Below are 18,761 nucleotides of genomic sequence, written 5' to 3'. Positions count from 1 at the left end.
GCCCTGTGCTTGTTTATGTGTGTTGCTCAAGCTTTGTAGTGCCGTTGCTGGGACACTCATTCTCTTCTTTATCTTCTTTTTTTTTGGTTTTAATCTTTGATGGTTCACAGTTGTGCACAAGTGGTGTAAAGCCACAGCGCTGGCAGTGTCATGTCACACGTCATGTTTGCGATGCAGGATGTTGCCGCTGTGGTCAAGTGCTGAATGAATGTTTTTCTCTTCAAGAAAGTACAGTAGCAAAACATGCTGAGGAGAGCTGTGCAGGAGCCGGCATGAATATTTATCAGTAGGGAAATCCAGCTCGTCCAGACTGTCTTCTGTCCTGGTATGCATTTGTTTACTGTAGGTGTTTAGAGAGACAGTCAAGGCTTTTCCTGTGGACCTCTGGGAGATGAAGGGAGTGTGTCCCTAAAGCAGAAAAAGAGAAGACGGAGAGAGCGAGGGAGAGGAAGAAGAGGAGGAGGGGGTGGGTGGTTTCTTGCAGCCTGAGCATTTGGCTGAAGGGTGGAGACTCAGAGCAGCAGCGAGGAGGGAGGCAGGGAGGATCTCAGCTGGAGCAGAGAGAGAGAGAGAGAGAGAGAGAGAGAGTGAGAGAGGAACAGGCATACAGAGAGAGGAGTGTGTGCGTTGGATGTACGCGCCTGCCTCGCTGACTGACTGACAGACAGACTGTGTGTGTGTGTCTGTGTGTGTGTGTGTGTGTGTATTTGTGTGTGACAGAACGAGAGAAAATCGCGTGGACACTACTCTGCGGGACTGGATACGTCTGGCATCGCGGGAGGAGAACACGCACGCTCAAAGAAAGGTAGGATTATTCTACATTACTGGAGGCAGGTGTTGTTTCATATTGAATTTCTGATCCGGTGACATCTGGGTTGATTGCATCCAAAACAGGGTGTGTTCCAGAGGAGCAGGGGTGGGGGGGTTTCAGGTCCACACTGTCATTTTGTCAGCGCTCGAGGGGCGAGATGCTGGTTTGCATCATGGAATCCCCTCCTACCTCTAAAAATCTAGAAAAAAAACATCCCTCCTGCTGCTTTATTTCCCTCACCTCCCTTCATGTGTACGTTCGAGGGGAATAAGAGAATGGACGGCCGTTCTCTTCTCCCACCCGTCCTCCCTCTTCTTCCCTCAGGATTGGGCAGATCTTATAATGTGGAGCCAGAGGAATTAAGGGCATCTGTTTCTAAAGGGATATTTGCACCAGGACAGAGAATGAGACAGATGAAAAAAAGGGGGATGTGGCATACAAGAAGGGGGGGGGGGGTGCAAGAGTCGTGTGGGGGGGCCGAGGAAAACCAGAGAAGAAACCGACACGCCTCCAGCAAGGTTTTCCAGCCACTCTCAACCCTCTCGCCCCCCCAATACCTTGAGGAGAAAGCTGTTGACCACACACGAGCTCCGTGTAGTGGTTGTATCAGGCAGATGGCGATGGGAAGGGAGGTGAAGGAGGGGGGGGGGGGTTGTGTTTTTATGCTGTTCCTAGATAACGTCTCTGACACCGGGCTGCATTCACAAGTAAACCGAGAAAAAGGGAACAGGATGTGCTGTTTTTCCCACTCTCAGCTTGTCATGCGAAAGCATCGTCATGCACAACTCGCATTAAATCGTCCAATCGTGTGTGTGGTTGTGTGTTACACATGCAGGCCTGTTACAAATTGCACACAGCGAGTCAGAATTACGCAAGAGCTCACGTCCAGGCAGCTCGTACTGTATCTCCAAGGCGAGCAGCTCCAAGGCCAAAGGTCTGTTCACACACGTCAGTGTTGAGGCTACGAGAGACGTTCAGTGTTACACAGGGAAGAGTCCGAAACCCTGAGAGTTATCTGCATCACAGTAGAAAGTAGTGAGCACTACAGGGGAAAAGGGAGGGATCACAGAGGAGAATAAGGAAACAGGAGCAGCCGTTCACTCTTTGCTGACCACTTTGACCTCTCCACTCCCTTCACACCCGTCCACTGAAAGAATTCTTCCATTTCAAATCAAAATGTGAGTCGTTCTTCCCGAAAGCATCTGTCTGGCTGAAGTCGTGTCAGTGTGAACCTGAAACCTCTAAAACAGAGTAACCCGTGTGTCTGAGATGTGGAGGGCTTCAGAGGGACGAGTAACACGAGGTAAGAAGGATGTTGTTGCCCCGGAGGCCTCGACCTTTGTACTGGCTGCACCTGTTTGTTTCAGACTGTGTTGATTTTGGGTTCGGAGCTTAATCGAGCGTGTTGTGGTTTGTCACGATAGAAGCATCCAAGTCAACTCTCGTGTTCTGTCCAGCCGGCTCTCAACTTTTCCATAGTCCTTGACTTTTCAAGTCTTCAGGGACCCAGAGCTCTCAGGGTTGAAGGAGCTTTTCAGTCTTTTGTGGTCTTATCTTGTCCAATCAGGTCCTGAGACAAGCACAATCAACACAGGAGTCTTTCAATCAATCAATCAATCAAATTTTATTTGTATAGCCCATATTCACAAATTACAATTCATCTCATAGGGCTTTAACAGGTTGTGACATCCTCTGTCCTTAACCCTCAGCAAGAGTAAGGAAAAACTACTAAAAACCCTTTTAACAGGGTAAAAATACGTAGAAACCTCAGAGAGAGCCACATGTGAGGGATCCCTCTCCCAGGACGGACAGAAGTGCAATAGATGCCACGTGTAGGAAAACATCATCAATAATCAAAGTCTCTAGCAGCATTTGATGAGGGTAGACATCCCGAAGGACAACCCCAACATCTTTAGTCCTTGTTTTTGTTACTCAAGTCTGAATTGATGTCAATGTCTCAAATCTCAAATCGACACTTCTTTCTCAAACTCGTCCTTGAGGCTAAAATATGATCTTGCTCTTAAGGTAAAAATGTAGTCTTTAGGGAGTGAAAACTCAAGTTTCACAGAAGCCAGGTTTAAGTCGGAAATCCAGACTTTTGTGACTTGGGTCCAACTCTATCAGAGCTGGTTTTAGGCTTCTCAGATCAAATACAAGCCTGGATCTTGTCCCACCAAGATTCAAATCAAGACCAAGTAAAGTCAGATCTCACAGCAGTCAGTCACATCTTCTCATATTTGTGACCTAAGCCTTACCAATCAGCTTTTTTGACTCTTCGTGGGAATTCCAACCAACTCTCAAGGAATGCAGCCGAAGTCCATTTGAAGAGAAGTCTCAAGTGCTCCATTGGTGACTTAAGTCTAACCAAGGTCTAACTCTACCTAAGTCTAGCTAACATCTTTTATGTGTTTTGAGACATTTAAAGTCTCATGTCAAATTTTGATTCCTTACGGACAAAACACAAGAATTTTATATTTTTGCTGTTAAATCCCATCCAAGTCTGGAGTCAAGGCCAAAGCCCGTCCAAGTCCAAGTCTCAGGTCAGGTCTCAGGTCCTTAACTTAAAGTCAGAGTCAATGCAAATGTTCACAGAACTGCATCTTCAGGTCTTTTAGGTAAATGCTGACCTGACAGACACTCTCAGTCAGTTTCTGGCAGTTTGGATGAATCTATGGCAGATTCTTCCCTCAAGTCAGATGCACTTTCATTACCTTCCAGTCGGTTAGAGCAAGTCGGGGTCTGAGTCTCTCTGAGGAGCTCACTCACACTCTCAGCAGAATCCAAACAAGCCCGGATGTTTGTAATATTGTTAACAGCCAAGGAGTGTGGCCGTGTTATTCTTGGCATGCAGATTGATTCCAGAGGAAAAGTGTGTTCGTGCCTCCGAACTCAAATGCAAATCCACTAATACTGTTCATTCCTGCCTGTTAAAGCACAGAGATGAGAGCCTAATATTCACAAGATATGGTAAAGGTCATCTCCTGTGGCATGGGGGGGGGGGGGGGGGGGGGGGGGGGGCAGGAACCTAACCTTTTCAATTTGGCGACCACAGCGACCACTTCCAAATATGACTTCCACAGTGGGAAAGAAGCTCCACACAATGGTTGGTTTCATGCCGAATTGGCCAGGGGATTTCAATAAAACCATCACCAGCATTATTTGGCTGGTGTTAATTTTCCACCCTGGTCAGATAAAAGCACACATGTGCCTTTTCTGTGACTACAAAGCTTCCAAAGCTCTGTAGCGGCTCCTGTGACAGCAGTGCCGTGTATTGTTTCTACCCCACTAACTACACGGCTGTTACATAACACACACATATCAAAGGTTTTAAACACGGGTCTTTTACACGTTCAAGGACAATAGAAACACTTTGTCACCGCTTTAATCTAACAAAGAAGAAACATGCTGATCCTTGATCGTCTGATTTAATAAACACAATGGAGCCAATTTGCACTCCCTGGAGCAATGAGCATCCTCCCTGCTGCATCCTTGACTCCCAGGGGATGCATCATTTCCTGGGCCACTGCCTTCTCCCTCCCCCCCCTTCTGGGACCTAGATTAACCCTCAACACACACACATATCATGGGCATACACACACATGCACACACACACACTGCAACCTCTAAGATGGCAGGATGGGCAGGGCATGCTGGGGGTGGCACAGATGTCCGGGCTAATCGAATGATCACGGGTGGTGGCGGTCTGACCGAGAGGCGGCAGCACGAGGTGAAACCAAAACACAAACTGGGTTTCGCTCCTTTTAAAAGGAACTGAATGGATAGTGTTACTGTTTATACTGGGTTTTATTTTAATGGAAGTGCCAGCTGTGGTGCACTCGCTGGCGTTCTGTCGACATGTGTGTGGTTCTTTTCACCAAGGAGTTTGGTTGAAAAGAAAGATATTCCCAGTATCTTATTGGTTGAGGCTTTGACATGAATACAATAGTTCAAAGTGAATAAAGATGCTAAAGGTTTGGTGCTTTATAATGGTCGTATAACTTCACTACTACTAAATATTTCACCAGAGCAAAACCTCCCTCTGAACATGCTTCCTTCACACAGTGTGGATCCGAACCACAAAGGTCCCATTAGACGCCTCTCAGGGTAGTAGATTCAGGCCATAGACTCTAAATGTTATGTGATAATAGGACCTTCTTCTTCACATCTCGGGTGCTCTATTTTGGGGACTAACCTTTTCCAAATGTCCCATATTCCTGTATAAAGGTTGTTGGAGTCTGCTGTGATGTGAGGTCCAGGTCTGAGAGCTGCTCACATCCTGGTGTGTTCAGGAGTGGTGATGCAGAGAGAGGCTCAGCTGTCAGACTCGGCGTCCTCGTCCCCAGGCGATCGCGTCCTGACGGCTCCGTGTCCCAACTCTTCTTCTCTTTGCGTTTCGTGTGCAGGGGGAGCGGTGACCCTCCTCCGATTCAAGGGCAGGGATCTGTGCTATATTACATTCAATAGTCAATATCGTCTTGATTGTGTTCATTAATAACTCCAGAGGTCAGTTTTAAATTACTTCTCCTTGCTGCGGTCGCTGTGAAACACTCAGGAAGATGGATATTACCACCACTTTTATCTTCCTGTGAAACTTTACGTTCCTAGTTCCAGCTCTTCTTTTATTTCTATCTCACTCCATCAACATCTCCTATTGATTTACGACTCTGTAAATCTTTGTTTAGCAGCGCGTGCCCTTCACCGCCTCTTATTTCCCAGTGACATCGCAGAGTGTACCTCATTGTCCTATGACACACTGAGGATGGTGCAGTCGCTCAGTCACACTGCGAGGCCTCGGAGGACTTCCACTGACACAATGTCTTTGAAAAATATATATATATACATTTCCTTAAATCCACAGGGGGGCTCTGGATTCATTTTGTGGGTTTTGTAGCAAAACACTTACCCCAGAAAGGAAATGAGTCTCTCAGCACAGAAAAGGGCCGAGTCAGCATCTACAGTAACCAAACTGGAGTCAGGAGTTTTGTTCTGTGATGAATAAATGAACATTCCAGTCAGTTCACCCAAATCACCCCCGATTTCTGAGATAGTCTTCAACAGTCATTAATCACCCAGTTAAGAATCAACTGACATTTCATTGAAAACCTCTCCTGTACAGTGAAGGTCCAAACATGGCTTAGCAACCAGTCGAGCTTTGGACTTCACTTCCTTCTCAGACAGTTACTTGACCTTTTATCATTATGTCCCATATATGGTGCAGTGGTTAGCAATGTTGCCCCACAGCAAAAAAGTTCCTGGGCTTGAACCTACTGTCGGCATGTGGCTTTTCATGTTATCCACAGTCCATAGACAGGCTGTCAATTAAGGACTTTAAATTGTCCGTAGATGTGAATATGGGTTTGACTGGTTTGTCTCTATATGTCCTTGATATGCTGGGTACACTGGGATTGGTTCTGCGACCCCCAAATGACAAGTAGGCTAGATTATGGGTGGATCATGTATGTCTCCATCAATTGCAAATTTGAAAAAACCCTTTTCCAAGTCAGCATTGTGGAGCTGTCCGTCAGATGTTGTGAAAGAATGGAAGGATTGACAAGTACAGCAACAATAACCCACGGGACAGGGCTTAGTAAACTGTCAGTTGTTTGCGTCTGCAGTTTATGTGGCCCTCACAACTTAGTCCCTGTTTTGGCTTAGCGGGGGTCCCATCCTGCCTCCGCTCAGTCCCTGCAGACCCTCACAGGTTAATCACTGGCTCTCCAGGGTCCAGATAGCGGAGCCAGGGACAGATTTTTAATTACCACGCTCTGATTTCACACGCTGGGCATCGTAGAGGACAGAACACTCCCTGCCTGGCCGCCTTACTTTCTCTCTTTGGATGGAGTGAAGGGTAAAACAAAGGCAGGATGATAACGTGTGCACTACAGTAGGAGAACAGGGGAGAAGTGGGGAGGATGAACCAAGCGGAGAGTCAACGTGTGAGGGGAGTACGTGAGAGATCGTCATTCTCGGCAGGCCAGGAATTATATTTTCCTCACCAGGATGTTTCCTGCGGTGCTTCATCAGCCTTTAAGTCTGCTACACCCAGAGTCGAGCAGCAGCCATAATCACATCTGTGGAGGGCCCCGTCATGAACACAGCCCCCCCGAAAACCCCGGAGGAAGGGGTTCAAAACGGCTCCAAATGGCAGCGTGAGGACGGCAGAGGGGGTCAGATTGATTTGGTGGAGGTGGCAGGAGGACAGAGCTGCTGGGGGGGGTTTAGTCCCATCACTGAACACCTGTCGGCCACGGGAGGGAGGGATGGGAAGCAGGAGGCTGTAACGCAGGATAGAAATGGATCAGCAGACACATCACCTGGACGTATTTCTTCTTCTTCCTCTCTCAGTGCAGTTTAGCTCAAGATGCTTTGCAGGCATTAAGTAGGAGAACAATATTGCCAGAGCATCAAGATTGAAAAAGATCTGCTTGCTCTCTCTGTTCTCTCTTGCACACTTGCATTAATGTGAGGACACAGATGGTGTACAAGCAAAATCTAATTGTGCAATTTCCTTTTTTAAGAACCTTTTTCTCTTACAAGAGTGGAGAAAACACAACGAAGGTGTGAGACTGCTGTAGGAGGAAGTCAACAACACGCTAATTACTGTTATGAAGCATTTAGCTGCTAAAAAGAAAAATATTTTGCCCGGGGGTTGGGAGGAGAGCGAGAACAGAGCTATTCAGGAAAGGGCATAATCATCAGGTCACCGTAAACACAACACAAATAAAGTTGTTTTGCATCTGTGCCACGTTTCATTGGCTAACAAGTGAAATCAGAAAATGCACATTTAACTTCAAACAACCACTTTGATCGGGTATCGTGTTTTTTAGTTGCTCTACATTGGTTTAGACTTTTAGATGCAGTTTTTATGTCACATCATTAGAGGGCTTATTTGGAGGTGGAAAAAACTAAAATAATACAAACAAAACAAAAACTTTACTCTACTAATATGTTGACCCACACGTTTCAATGCTCTAACAGGTAATTAATAATTCAATACATCAACAGAAAATTCAGTGGAAGAACAAACACTATAATACGATAGAAACCTTCCCATCTCCACTCAGTCCAAACCAGCAACAACACACAGTCGAGCTTATTTCCTGAGAAACGTTAATGTGAGTCTGCCGAGTGAGGAGCCGGATGTCTCCGAGGGCGAGCACATGCTCTGAGCAAATACAACTTGGTCACAAGCTCCAGGTCATGTGACTGTTTGTCATCGGAACCTGTTTTCCAGCAGGAAAGATAATGTCAATAACGGTGATGAGTTGAAAGTTAGTTTTGCATATTTTCCGACTCCTGAAACGCCCTCAGTGGTTTTCAGTTAATATGTAAAAGAACTGACATAGAAATATACAAGTTACTCGCAAGATGCAACTGAAAAAAAGATTATTGTTCCATTTCTTTTCCATTTGGATTGTGCAAAGTTTAGTATTATTTATTATGGTTATTTATTCAAATGTATATCAAGTTAATTGGATTTTGTCAATGTTTCATTCAAAGTCAAAGAACAGGGTCTATAATCTGAAGGTCCTTCAAACATCAAATCCGTTTAATTGATTCCAACCCAGCATCAACTCTGCATTTTATTTGTTGAATTAAAATATGAACACACATGAAGGTAAATCAAGGTTATATCTCAGTCAAAATAAAGTCAAAGTGTTGTTTGGTATTTCATGACAGCAGAACATTCCATGTGAAAACCCATGAGACCATCCTGCCACACACTGAAACCCTCCAGTGAATAGTTCAAGATTCACTGCGCTGATAAAATAATTACACATGTTGCATAACACGTAGTAACAGTGAAGATTAATGATGCCAGAGGGAATCAGGTCTGATGGTAGTGCTGCTGCTCTGTCTTCTATTTGTTTCTTTAATCTCCGAGCAGTGTTGGTGTCACTGGGAAACTCTGGCTGCTCTGGCTGGTGAGTGGATGCTTCCATGTAGCGCTGCTTTAACGTTTTGTGCGGTCGTGATTGACGGTGGGTAGAATTCCCTTCCTCTGCAGATCTTCTCATGCAGGGTAATTGGCCCATTTATCAGACGCTGCCGAGGGAATGTGTTGGACCAGAGGACGAGAGACAGAGGAATGGGTAGAAAAGAGAGAAGTGAACCGGTCAGAACTGACAGGACAGTAGATACAGTGGTAGCGTGTCCAGCCAGTTAGCTTAGCTTTACTTAGCATGACGACTGATGGTTAATTACTGGACAAAGTGCCTACAAGTCTCTGTGCTAAGCTAAGCTAACCAGCTGGGGGCTGTAGCTTTATAGACAGACAGTTAGAAGTGTCACTGAAATCGAAACAACACATTTTTCCCATCATTTCAGATTGTTGTCAGATTTCCAGATGTTTTGGCTTCACTTTCGGGATCTGTCGTCCATCTTTAGAAACAGTTATTAGTTCTAAACATCACAATTATTGTTATCTTATAATAAACAACCGTGATGAGACATAACCCTGCAACTTCTTGTCTGAGCTAAGCTAGAAGTAGTTGCAGCTTCATGTTGACTGCACAGACATAAAAGTGGTATCTATCTTCTTGTCGGACTTTTGGCATTTCCAACAAGAGTTGAACTATTCCTTTAAATGCAAGACTTCCCTCTGTAGTTTGTTGTTGTGTTTTTCAATCAGTGTTTATCTTTGAGGCCTTGAGTTTGTAAGAATGAGCTGTGACATTATGACACACAGTGACCAGAGGACAGAGGCTACACACACACACACAAACACACACACACACACACACACACACACAGTCGTGGCATCATTTATCTGGAATGCAGAAATGAAAGCGCACGGAGCGTCTTCCTCTGATCAGCGTCTAAATGTCACTGTCTGTATCTCTGTCTGTTTGCAGAGAGCGAGCTGGACACAAACTGCTGACTGACCTGCAGGAGGACACCGGGGCAGAGCGCGGAGGAGTGAGCAGACAAGGTAAGTCAGCTCAAGACCAGAGGAACAGGCAGTGCAGCATTATGAGAGGAGGCAGAGACCGGCAGGAAGGGTCAGTGATGACAGCACCTTCGAGGCGCTCACAAACTTCCTGCTTGCAACTTGTGCAACAGCGTAGACTTTTTGAATTGGTGGCGACAGCTGACACAGTTGAGGCCTGCGTCCATCGGGATGCATTATTTATCAGTGCCCACATTAATCAGCATGTTGACACCGTGTGCAACATCTCAGGGTATTTTGAGCAGCTGATAGGACCGAGGGAAAGAAGGAAGATAGAACATTGGGCAGCAGATAAATAATATCCTGAAAGAATGAGTAAACCAACCTCCAAAACCAAAAGGCCAGGCCGCTGTATTCTCTGCTTATCTTTCATTTGAAATCCTTTCAGTTGCCTTCAAGGTACCAGCTCTTCCGCTTGATGCCTCCCCCCCACCCCTTCCCCTTCCTAGATATGAAAATGTCAGGGTGGCATTTCCGCACGCTCCTCTGTCAATAAACAGGAAACAAACTTTGTGGACGCAGTGACAGTTTTGTTAAATAGCGTATCTCATAGATTTAGATGTTTAACATATTCTACACATGAAACACGCTCTCATAACACGGCAGCTTTTTATTTCTACACATTTTTTGCGGTACAAATCAATTTTTTATTTTTTAATTTGTTATTTGATGCTATAAAAACAGGGATGAACATGATTCACAGCTGAGACTGACTCATGATTTCTCCTTTCCAATGACAAAAATCAGCCCCTCGTGTTTCAGCTCCTTAAGATGCTGTTTTTTATTTTCTTTTATGATATTTAACAAAACCATCATGTCTCTGTGTCAGTCTCACATTAAACTAGGTTATTGTTTCAGTGTCTGATCGTTTTCTGTAAAAAACACGAAGCCCTACTTTTTCATAGACATCCCAGAAACCTTTAAAGAGGGACCTCTCTCCCTATCAATAGCCTGGTGTTGGTCTGGCCTGTTTTGACGTCTCCCCTGAGTGTTGAAACAATGTTATGGCCTCGAAACATTACAAAGACAAATTTCTACTCAGAATTCTCACCTTGTAAGAAGTCTATGGCCTATTTTTTTGTTTTGGCGAGGTATAATTCTGAGTCACAACATATTTTGGCTTAAAATTATCCTTAAAATAGATAGAGCAGTGTATGAATGATGTGTGATAGAGAAAGTGCTGCACATAGATGCACTGTAAGAATGTATGTGGTCATCAGGATGAGAAAAGGGCTATAAAAACGCTATTTTAAACCTAAAACGTCACATAAAATACACCGAACCTGCTCCATCTGTGATTGTCAGATAACACAGGAACGTTGGCATATGGCTTCCACACAGGGAACCCAGATTATTGTATTTTAACCCCACAAAGAAGTCAATACGCTGAAGCCAGGAGTCCACTGGGAGGAAGTAATCCAAAACCCCTCCAGCTGGTGTAAACACGACCTCCAGTCATTTCCTTTCCTCTGTTTCTTCAACATTTCTTCCGCTTTTTAAAGCAAAAAAACTTTTGGGACGTTTTGGTAGTAACATATTTACCTCCTGTTCAGACTTGTACCCGTCTCATTCATAAGAAGAAGAATCTGACAACACAACAGATGTGGAATTATATATTCTGACACCGAGCTCAGTTTGAAATCACCATAAAAGGTGAAACTCTCTAACCAGGATCCCTCTGCTGCACTTACTGTAAAACACAGTGTTTATTAAATCTGCACAGTCCACTGCAGGTTTTGCTCATGAATCATCTTCAGGTTGTCACTTGGTTTATACACTGACGCTGGTTCGAGATATTCCAGCTCAGTTCAGAAGTGTTTTTCAGCCTTAAAGTGGAAATTAAGATTTTGACATAAACCTGTGTTTCAAGTCAATTCAGGCTCATGCTGTGCATAGAGACATCATAAGTGTGGATATAATCACCCTCACTGTAAACACTGTCAACTTCAAACCTGAAGCAAAGAAACACTTTGTAGATGAATTAGTCGGCCGACAGAAAATCTCAGACTGTTATTGTAGAAGCAAGATCATTAAAATACAGTTCATCTTCTAATCAGACGCTGCAAACAGTGATAACTTGTACATAAAGACATAATAGACTAATGTGCAGTAGAGCAATGAGGTATTATAATAGAGGAATATAAAAAGGCCTCATGTATTTCCTTTTAATAAATACAAATATGAAGACGACACTCTGGGCCCTGAGAATTAGTTGTTCTGTTTTAAGATTGAACGATTAATAAAAAACATTTTTAGGAAACAAAGAAAATACTAATTAATTGACAACCCTGAAATGCAACAACATCATTAACCACATATTGGAATCAGTGGAAAATATGTGTATGTGGGTTGTCAGAGCTCAACAAGAAACAGGAAACTAACATGAAAGAATACAAAGACCACAGAAAACAGAAGAAAGGTACAGAACAGTATCACATTCAGTCCGATTCCTCTGGTACACGTTGGGAGTTATCACGTGAAGCAGACAAAGAGGAACCGGTGACCCTGTGCTGCGGTCGTGATTAACGAAGCACGTCAGGTCACCGGGGTTCAGGTCGTGTGACACCAGAGACTCCTGCGGCCTGATGAGCAGATGTGCCACCGTGGAGCATCATTATTCATGCTCGGCTCCTGCGCCGCGCTGAGATCAGTCTTGACCCCACACTGAGTGGCACCGCCGAGCGTACGGGCGGATGATGGAGGGAGGGAGGGGGGGTAGCACGGGGAGGATTGATCCCACACACCGAGGAGGACGCTGTTTGAGAGCGCACGCAGCTGGATCCAGTTAATCAAACAGGTTATAAAAGGCAGAGAAGCAACTGAGGACACGGAACTAAAACTGTGAAGCAAATACAGACACACACACACACAGGTGGCAGCTGTGAGGGGGAAGTAGATGGTTGGTACAAGGTGGAAAAAACAGATACTTCTATTCATATAGGACAACCAGAAGTTTAATTCAATTCCAGAATCAGATCCCAACATGTAAGGGAGATTCTTGAGAACAACAGATTAGGGAACACAGAGTTTCAGAGACGTGCAGAGTCTGAACTGGATGATTCCACTCATCCGTCTGTGTGACACATACCGAGCAAACAAACACAATAGCATCCAACTTCTTGTAAAAGGTCCTGAGAGGTGACTCATCCCAACCAGCACCAGTAAAACAGGGACTTTGAATCTTTAAGCTGCTCTGAACAATATTTTCAGATCCTGTGACTCGTGTGTTTTCAACGTGAGTGTCAGCGTTTCTGTCCCCGCCCCCTCAGTGTTGTTTCCAACAGCAACTGGGCCTTGAAGAACAAAACACCTCACATGAGCTCATTCACTGTTTGCTTCCTAGTTGACCTTTGCAGCTTTACTGAAGATTAGATATTTCATTTTCAAGTGGTCCCGTCATTCACAAAATCTATTTTAGAATAAAGTCAAAAAAACGACCAGGTAAAGCATCAATCTATCCTTAGAAGCCATGATTCAACATGAAGTGAACGCTCAGCCCTGTCATTCGCAATATGAATAAACAACAATGTCGTGTTTATCCTGACTTTATTGAAATTTACTGTTTTGCATTTAACGAATGATAAGGTAAAGCAATCTATATATAAAACACTGGGCTGTGTTTGCATCTGCTGCACCAGAGGTGACCGGTCTTACTTTGCATCAGAAACACACTCCATCACTTTATTGATCCATGCTCCTCTCGTGTGACACTGAGGACCGAGTCTGAAGAAAACAAAACAAAACTTTGTATCAGGGGAAGCAGTCATGTCACTTATCCGTTTATCTGTTTTAAATATAGTGCACGACAAAGCGCTGCCCCCTCACTCTCCCCCCCCCCCCCCTCTCTGCCTCCCCCTCACTGTCATGGGCTGCCTAGCAACTGACACCATAAATAATATGCGTGTGCGTGTGTGTGCGCGTGTGTGTGTGTGTGTGTGTGTGCGTGTGTGTGTGTGTGTTTGCAGGCATGTGATAATAAACAGGGTGTCTGTTAGTAGCACTCCTCTTTGCATGCCTGGTGTATTATGGTGCTCGTCCTCATCAGTGTCACAATGTGGCTGAAGTAGATGATGTGTAAACCTCTCTCTCTCTCTCTCTCTCTCTCTCTCTCTCTCTCTCTCTCCCTCTCTCTCTCTCCTCCGTGTAGACAGAGCACACAAGACCTGACTGATAGCGCCCCAATGGCGAGCAATAACACGGCCAGTATCGCACAAGCCAGGAAGCTGGTGGAGCAGCTGAAGATGGAGGCCAACATCGACAGGATAAAGGTCAGTTGACACGTTTTGGATCTTTTTTTTAATTCTCCACCGTCCAGGCAGCTCTTAAACCCAATGAGATGTTTGATTGGAATCAATCGGCAGACTTTAATCTTGAAAGGGTCTTTAAAGTGAAGCCAATGTGGAAGTGCCTGAAACCTGTATTTCCCTTAATGACCAGCAGGGGGCGACTCCACTGTCAGTTTCTATAAAAGTCACTTAAGGAGTGAATGAAGAATTTATGTTCTCAATCTCTAGTTTCATGTCTTATCAACACAGCATAATGTTAGTTTAGTAAATTCTAAATAGACGATTGGATACTTGATGTGATTGACAGCTCTTAATGTGATTGATGCCATTGAGCTCTCAGTCAGGAGTCCAGACACTTCTTCTGATAATAGATTTCCAAGATCACTCTGTAGATAAAAGAAAGACTATTTAAAACTTGTATTGATCCAAAAAATGGTGATCAAATAATTATTCATCATATGATGTCATGAAGGAGTTCAAAACTACATGTTCACTGTATCTGTGCAACCTAGAAACTGACCTGAAGCTTATATAGACCTAAAAACCATGTATATATCATATGGGGAGAATGATGTCATCATGATGTCACTGTGATATGAATACCATATGAAATAAGTTACCTGAATTGGGGTATATACAGTATATGACTAACCCCTCTCCTCTGTATCCAGATGTTATGCTAAGCTAACTGGCTGCTACCTGTAGTTTCCTATTTTCTGTATAGACATGAGAGCAGCATCGATCTCGTCATAGAAACAAGTACATTCCCCTAAAATGTCAAAGTACTTCTTTACACCTGGCGCCTGCTGACACGTGTGTGTTTGTGTTTTTAAATCCAGGTTTCAAAAGCAGCGGCGGACCTGATGTCGTACTGCGAAGCCCACGCCAAAGAGGACCCTCTGTTATCGCCGGTGCCGGCGTCGGAGAACCCGTTCAGGGAGAAGAAGTTCTTCTGTGCCATCCTGTAAACTCGGCGTGGCCCCTCAGCAGCCTGCTCAGCGTGGGACTTTGAACGAGGACGTTCAAAATACGTAGAAATCTTCTAGTAGGAGGGCATGGCGATTAATGCCCCCTCCCCCCCCCCCCATTTTCTTGAACGGCACCTACAGAGTGCACAAATTAAAACCAGAGTTAACATGTAAACATTAAAGGGGTTGTGATTGCTTTGTTGGGGGGGGGGGGGGGGGTTGCAGCATGTTGAAGGGAGTCAGTGCTTTTTAGATGAAACAAAAGGGATGTTATTGATAATGAGGAGGAGGAGGAGGAGGAGGGGGAGTAAGATGAAAACCCAGAGACGCAGAGTGATGGACAACCAGTCAACCGAGAAAAGTCTTCAGGTTGTGACGTGTACAAAACAAAACAAAAAATAGATAAAAGGAGAATAAATATATTTCGTGGTTCTGTTGGGACTTCCAGATGTTCTGTTAAATGGTTTGTTGGTGGCTCGAGCTCCGTAGGACAGAAAAACAAAAAAGTACGCCTTCCACTAGACACCACCTGAATCTTGGAATGTTTTTTAAGTTGTTTATTTTGTGTTTATTTGACCTTTGACCTAGATATCTTTCTATAACTGTACGTGATGACTGCTCTGTTAACTTCTATTCTTTTCTTTTCTTTTTTTTTACACCAACAGGTTAGTGAAAGCTTTTTTTTAAATGGGATGTTTGAAAACGTTCGACTCTGTGATTCTCTTTACAAACACCTTTCTGAAAACCCCCGGTCTCTGTGTATCTCAACATCCATCTGGCAAATGTGACGCCGTTTGTCTCCTTCAGATACAAACCCTCTTTCTACTCTTTGTATAAAATGACTAGCAAGTAAACTGTGCTGTGCTGTGAGTTCTGAAACCGTTGTGTCTGTATCTTTGTCTAATTGCATGAAACGAGCGGAACGAGCTTCTCTTTCCTTTCGTGTGGAGATTGTGTGAAACAGGGTCCGGCCTAAAGAAATTAGAAGCAGAATGATTCAGTGTGGACTCGACAAGGACGTCTCTCAAACGTAAGAGGAAAAACAACGATGAGCGTTTGCTGATCATGTTCTGCAGCACATTCGCAGTTTGGAGACGATTGACTGCAGAAAACATCAGATTTTACGAACATTGGTTTGGATGCTCGGGATAAACATACATTTATTTATAGTCAAACTAAAAAATAAACTGTTTTAACCTTAAAATATTAATATGTTCACTTATTTTTCTTTAAATTAGCGGGGAAGAATAAACTTTTTCCTAAAATATGTAACAGTATAAAAATCGATATATCTGCTTTAAATAGAACTATTAAAACCCAGATCATGTGTTTTCATCATTGCTTATAATTTGATATAAAATCCTTGGGATGGCTCGGTTGCACAATACAAGTTTGTGAAAAATGGATCCAAGCACCATTTGTTTCTGCTGCGCCCCCTACAGGTATTTTAAGTGCAACTGCGTGGATGATATAAATACATGTAACATTTTTTTTATTTCACCTTTTGGGGATTTTGGGATAAAACTTTGGGATAAAACAAACGTGTGATCTCAGCTGGTCACTTGTTAGACATTTGACATATTTCTCTGTATCATGTTCCATTTTCATCTTTACAAAAAAAAACGTTAAAGTTTTGTTTTGGCATAAAACATCATCAGAACACAGATTCTCCAAAGATACAAATGTTTGGTATCTGATATTAGTATGATTTTAAAACAAAGTCTGGCCTTTATGTGTAATCAAGTATTTGAGTTGTGTATAAGTTTATTTCATTCATCCACCAAACAAAACTATTTCAAACGCAAACACAAAATCTCAAATCATTAATAAAAAGGAGAAGAAAGAAGAATAATCTTATATAATCTGCTCCTGTTTCGCGAGATATTAATTTACAAAGCAAATAATAAAACCTAATAAAATTATATCTTGTGGTATTAGTACATTTACTTAGACTTGAACTCTGAGTACTTATTCTGTCGATGAAGCAGTACAGTATAAAACACGTGACATAAATATAAGGTTCTGTACCAGTAGGATAAAAAGGTTCATGTCATAAGTGGGATTCGAACCCACGCCTCCAGGGGAGTGGAACAGCAGCAGACGGATCGTCCGTGCAAATTCTCGACCTGACGGCAAATCACGTTCGAACCTCTATCATTCAGCGGCCAATCGCAGCGGCGGATTCTTCCCGTCTCGCCAACGTTTTCAACATTTGACCAATCACAGCACCGAAATGTTGGAGGTGCTGGAGCAGCGAAGGTGAGTAAAAGGGGCGTGTATCATGCAGCGAACACGTGCGGCTGGCCGACGGACGAGTGGGCATTAGGGCGGCAACCAATCACAGCGGCTGTCCGGGGAGACACGTGCCCGCCCGTTCCTCAGCTTTACCTAAAGAAGTTCATCGAACGCTAATGCTAGCAGGTCACGGAAAACTACCGAAGTTCCCGATGGAGACGGTAAGAATCCACACATTTAATAGAGAGAAGCGACTTGGCCTTCGATGGAGAAGTGGTTTCACCTGAAGTGTCGTGTTGTCATAGACATTTAATTAACTCGTTAGCATCGAGCTCCCAAAGCAGCGACCGCCATTGGTCGATGGCGTTTGGAGATTTACTAACGTTCACAAACCTTTTTATTCACTGAGTGATTGTTTGACAAAATAACTCTGTGGTGACGAATCCATTTATCGTTACTGCCTTTTCAGTTTTAAGTTTCTAACGTATAATTACCCAACTTTGACTTATTATTAGATAAACACGCTTTCTTCCTCTTTTCTCAAGTTAACTGATGCGTAGACATCCAACTCATCCAGTGTTAGAGCATCATCCATGTTAAGAAAACCAACAACTGTCGTCTTTTCATGAAGCTCAGCATCAGGCAGTCAACTGTAAAATGGACAGAACACTTTGAGCAAAGCACAATGGGACAAATCTGCGTTTCTTCCACTAGATTAACGGATTGTTCAGTTTAAACTGTTCAATTTAATAAAGGTATGAATCATCTCACAGTTTGTTTTGGCATCAAACATTATCCGAACACAGATTCTGCAAAAATACAAATGTTTGGTATCTGATATTAGTTTGATTTAAAAATAAATAGAAATAAATGATAAATGAAGAGATAGATAGTTAGATTGAGAGATAAATAAATATATACATAGACAAATAGCTAGATTGATATTGATTAATTCACAATTTTACTGATTTAGGTCTTTAACACAGAAACCCTGCTGTGCTTATTCTTATTCCCAAAGCTTGCTGGATATTTGTTCACGTATCAAGGACTCTGATGTGTTCTTAACGTGTAATAAAGTATTTTAGTTGTGTATAAGTTTACTTCGTTAAACGACCAAACAAAACTGTTCCAAATACAAAATGTTGAATGAAAAGGAGAAAGAAGAAGAATCTTATATAATCTGTTTCACAGGAGACCATTAATTAACACGGCAAATAATTCAGTAAAAATAAACCTAATACCTTGTGGTATATTAGTACACTTACTTAATCTTAAAATTCAGAGTACTTCTACTTCTGTTGATGAAGCAGTACAGTATAAAACACGTGACTCCTGCATAAATATAACGTACTGTACCAATAGAAAAAAGGTTATTGTCAGAAGTGGGATTCGAACCCACGCCTCCAGAGGAGACTGCGACCTGAACGCAGCGAAATAGCTAGATTGATATTGATTAATTCACAATTTTACTCATTTAGGTCTGTAACACAGAAACCCTGCTGTGCTTATTC

General features: G+C 43.2%; 1 protein-coding gene across 1 annotated transcript; it reads left to right on the top strand.

Annotated features, from left to right (window-relative positions):
* Positions 1–231: 231 nt before the first annotated feature.
* On the top strand, positions 232–15,894 carry LOC128450635 (guanine nucleotide-binding protein G(I)/G(S)/G(O) subunit gamma-2). Its single transcript, XM_053434205.1, has 5 exons — positions 232–325; positions 721–805; positions 9,667–9,743; positions 13,909–14,029; positions 14,887–15,894. The coding sequence occupies exons 4-5, from the start codon at positions 13,943–13,945 to the stop codon at positions 15,013–15,015; spliced, it is 216 nt and encodes a 71-aa protein (XP_053290180.1). The 5' UTR covers positions 232–325; positions 721–805; positions 9,667–9,743; positions 13,909–13,942; the 3' UTR covers positions 15,016–15,894.
* The last annotated feature ends 2,867 nt before the right edge of the window (positions 15,895–18,761 follow it).

Source organism: Pleuronectes platessa, chromosome 11 (assembly GCF_947347685.1).
Source record: "Pleuronectes platessa chromosome 11, fPlePla1.1, whole genome shotgun sequence".
In the NCBI taxonomy this organism is placed as follows: domain Eukaryota; kingdom Metazoa; phylum Chordata; class Actinopteri; order Pleuronectiformes; family Pleuronectidae; genus Pleuronectes; species Pleuronectes platessa.
The sequence above is the reverse complement of the archived record's forward strand: the minus strand, read 5'-3'. Positions and strand labels throughout refer to the sequence as shown.

What these genes read in the sequence shown, in the direction of transcription:
- LOC128450635 (XM_053434205.1), top strand. Translation starts at nt 13,943, where the DNA reads ATGGCGAGCAATAACACGGCCAGTATCGCACAAGCCAGGAAGCTGGTG. An exon ending in CCAACATCGACAGGATAAAG is followed by an intron (nt 14,030 to 14,886) that starts GTCAGTTGACAC and finishes TTTTAAATCCAG; the next exon opens with GTTTCAAAAGCAGCGGCGGA.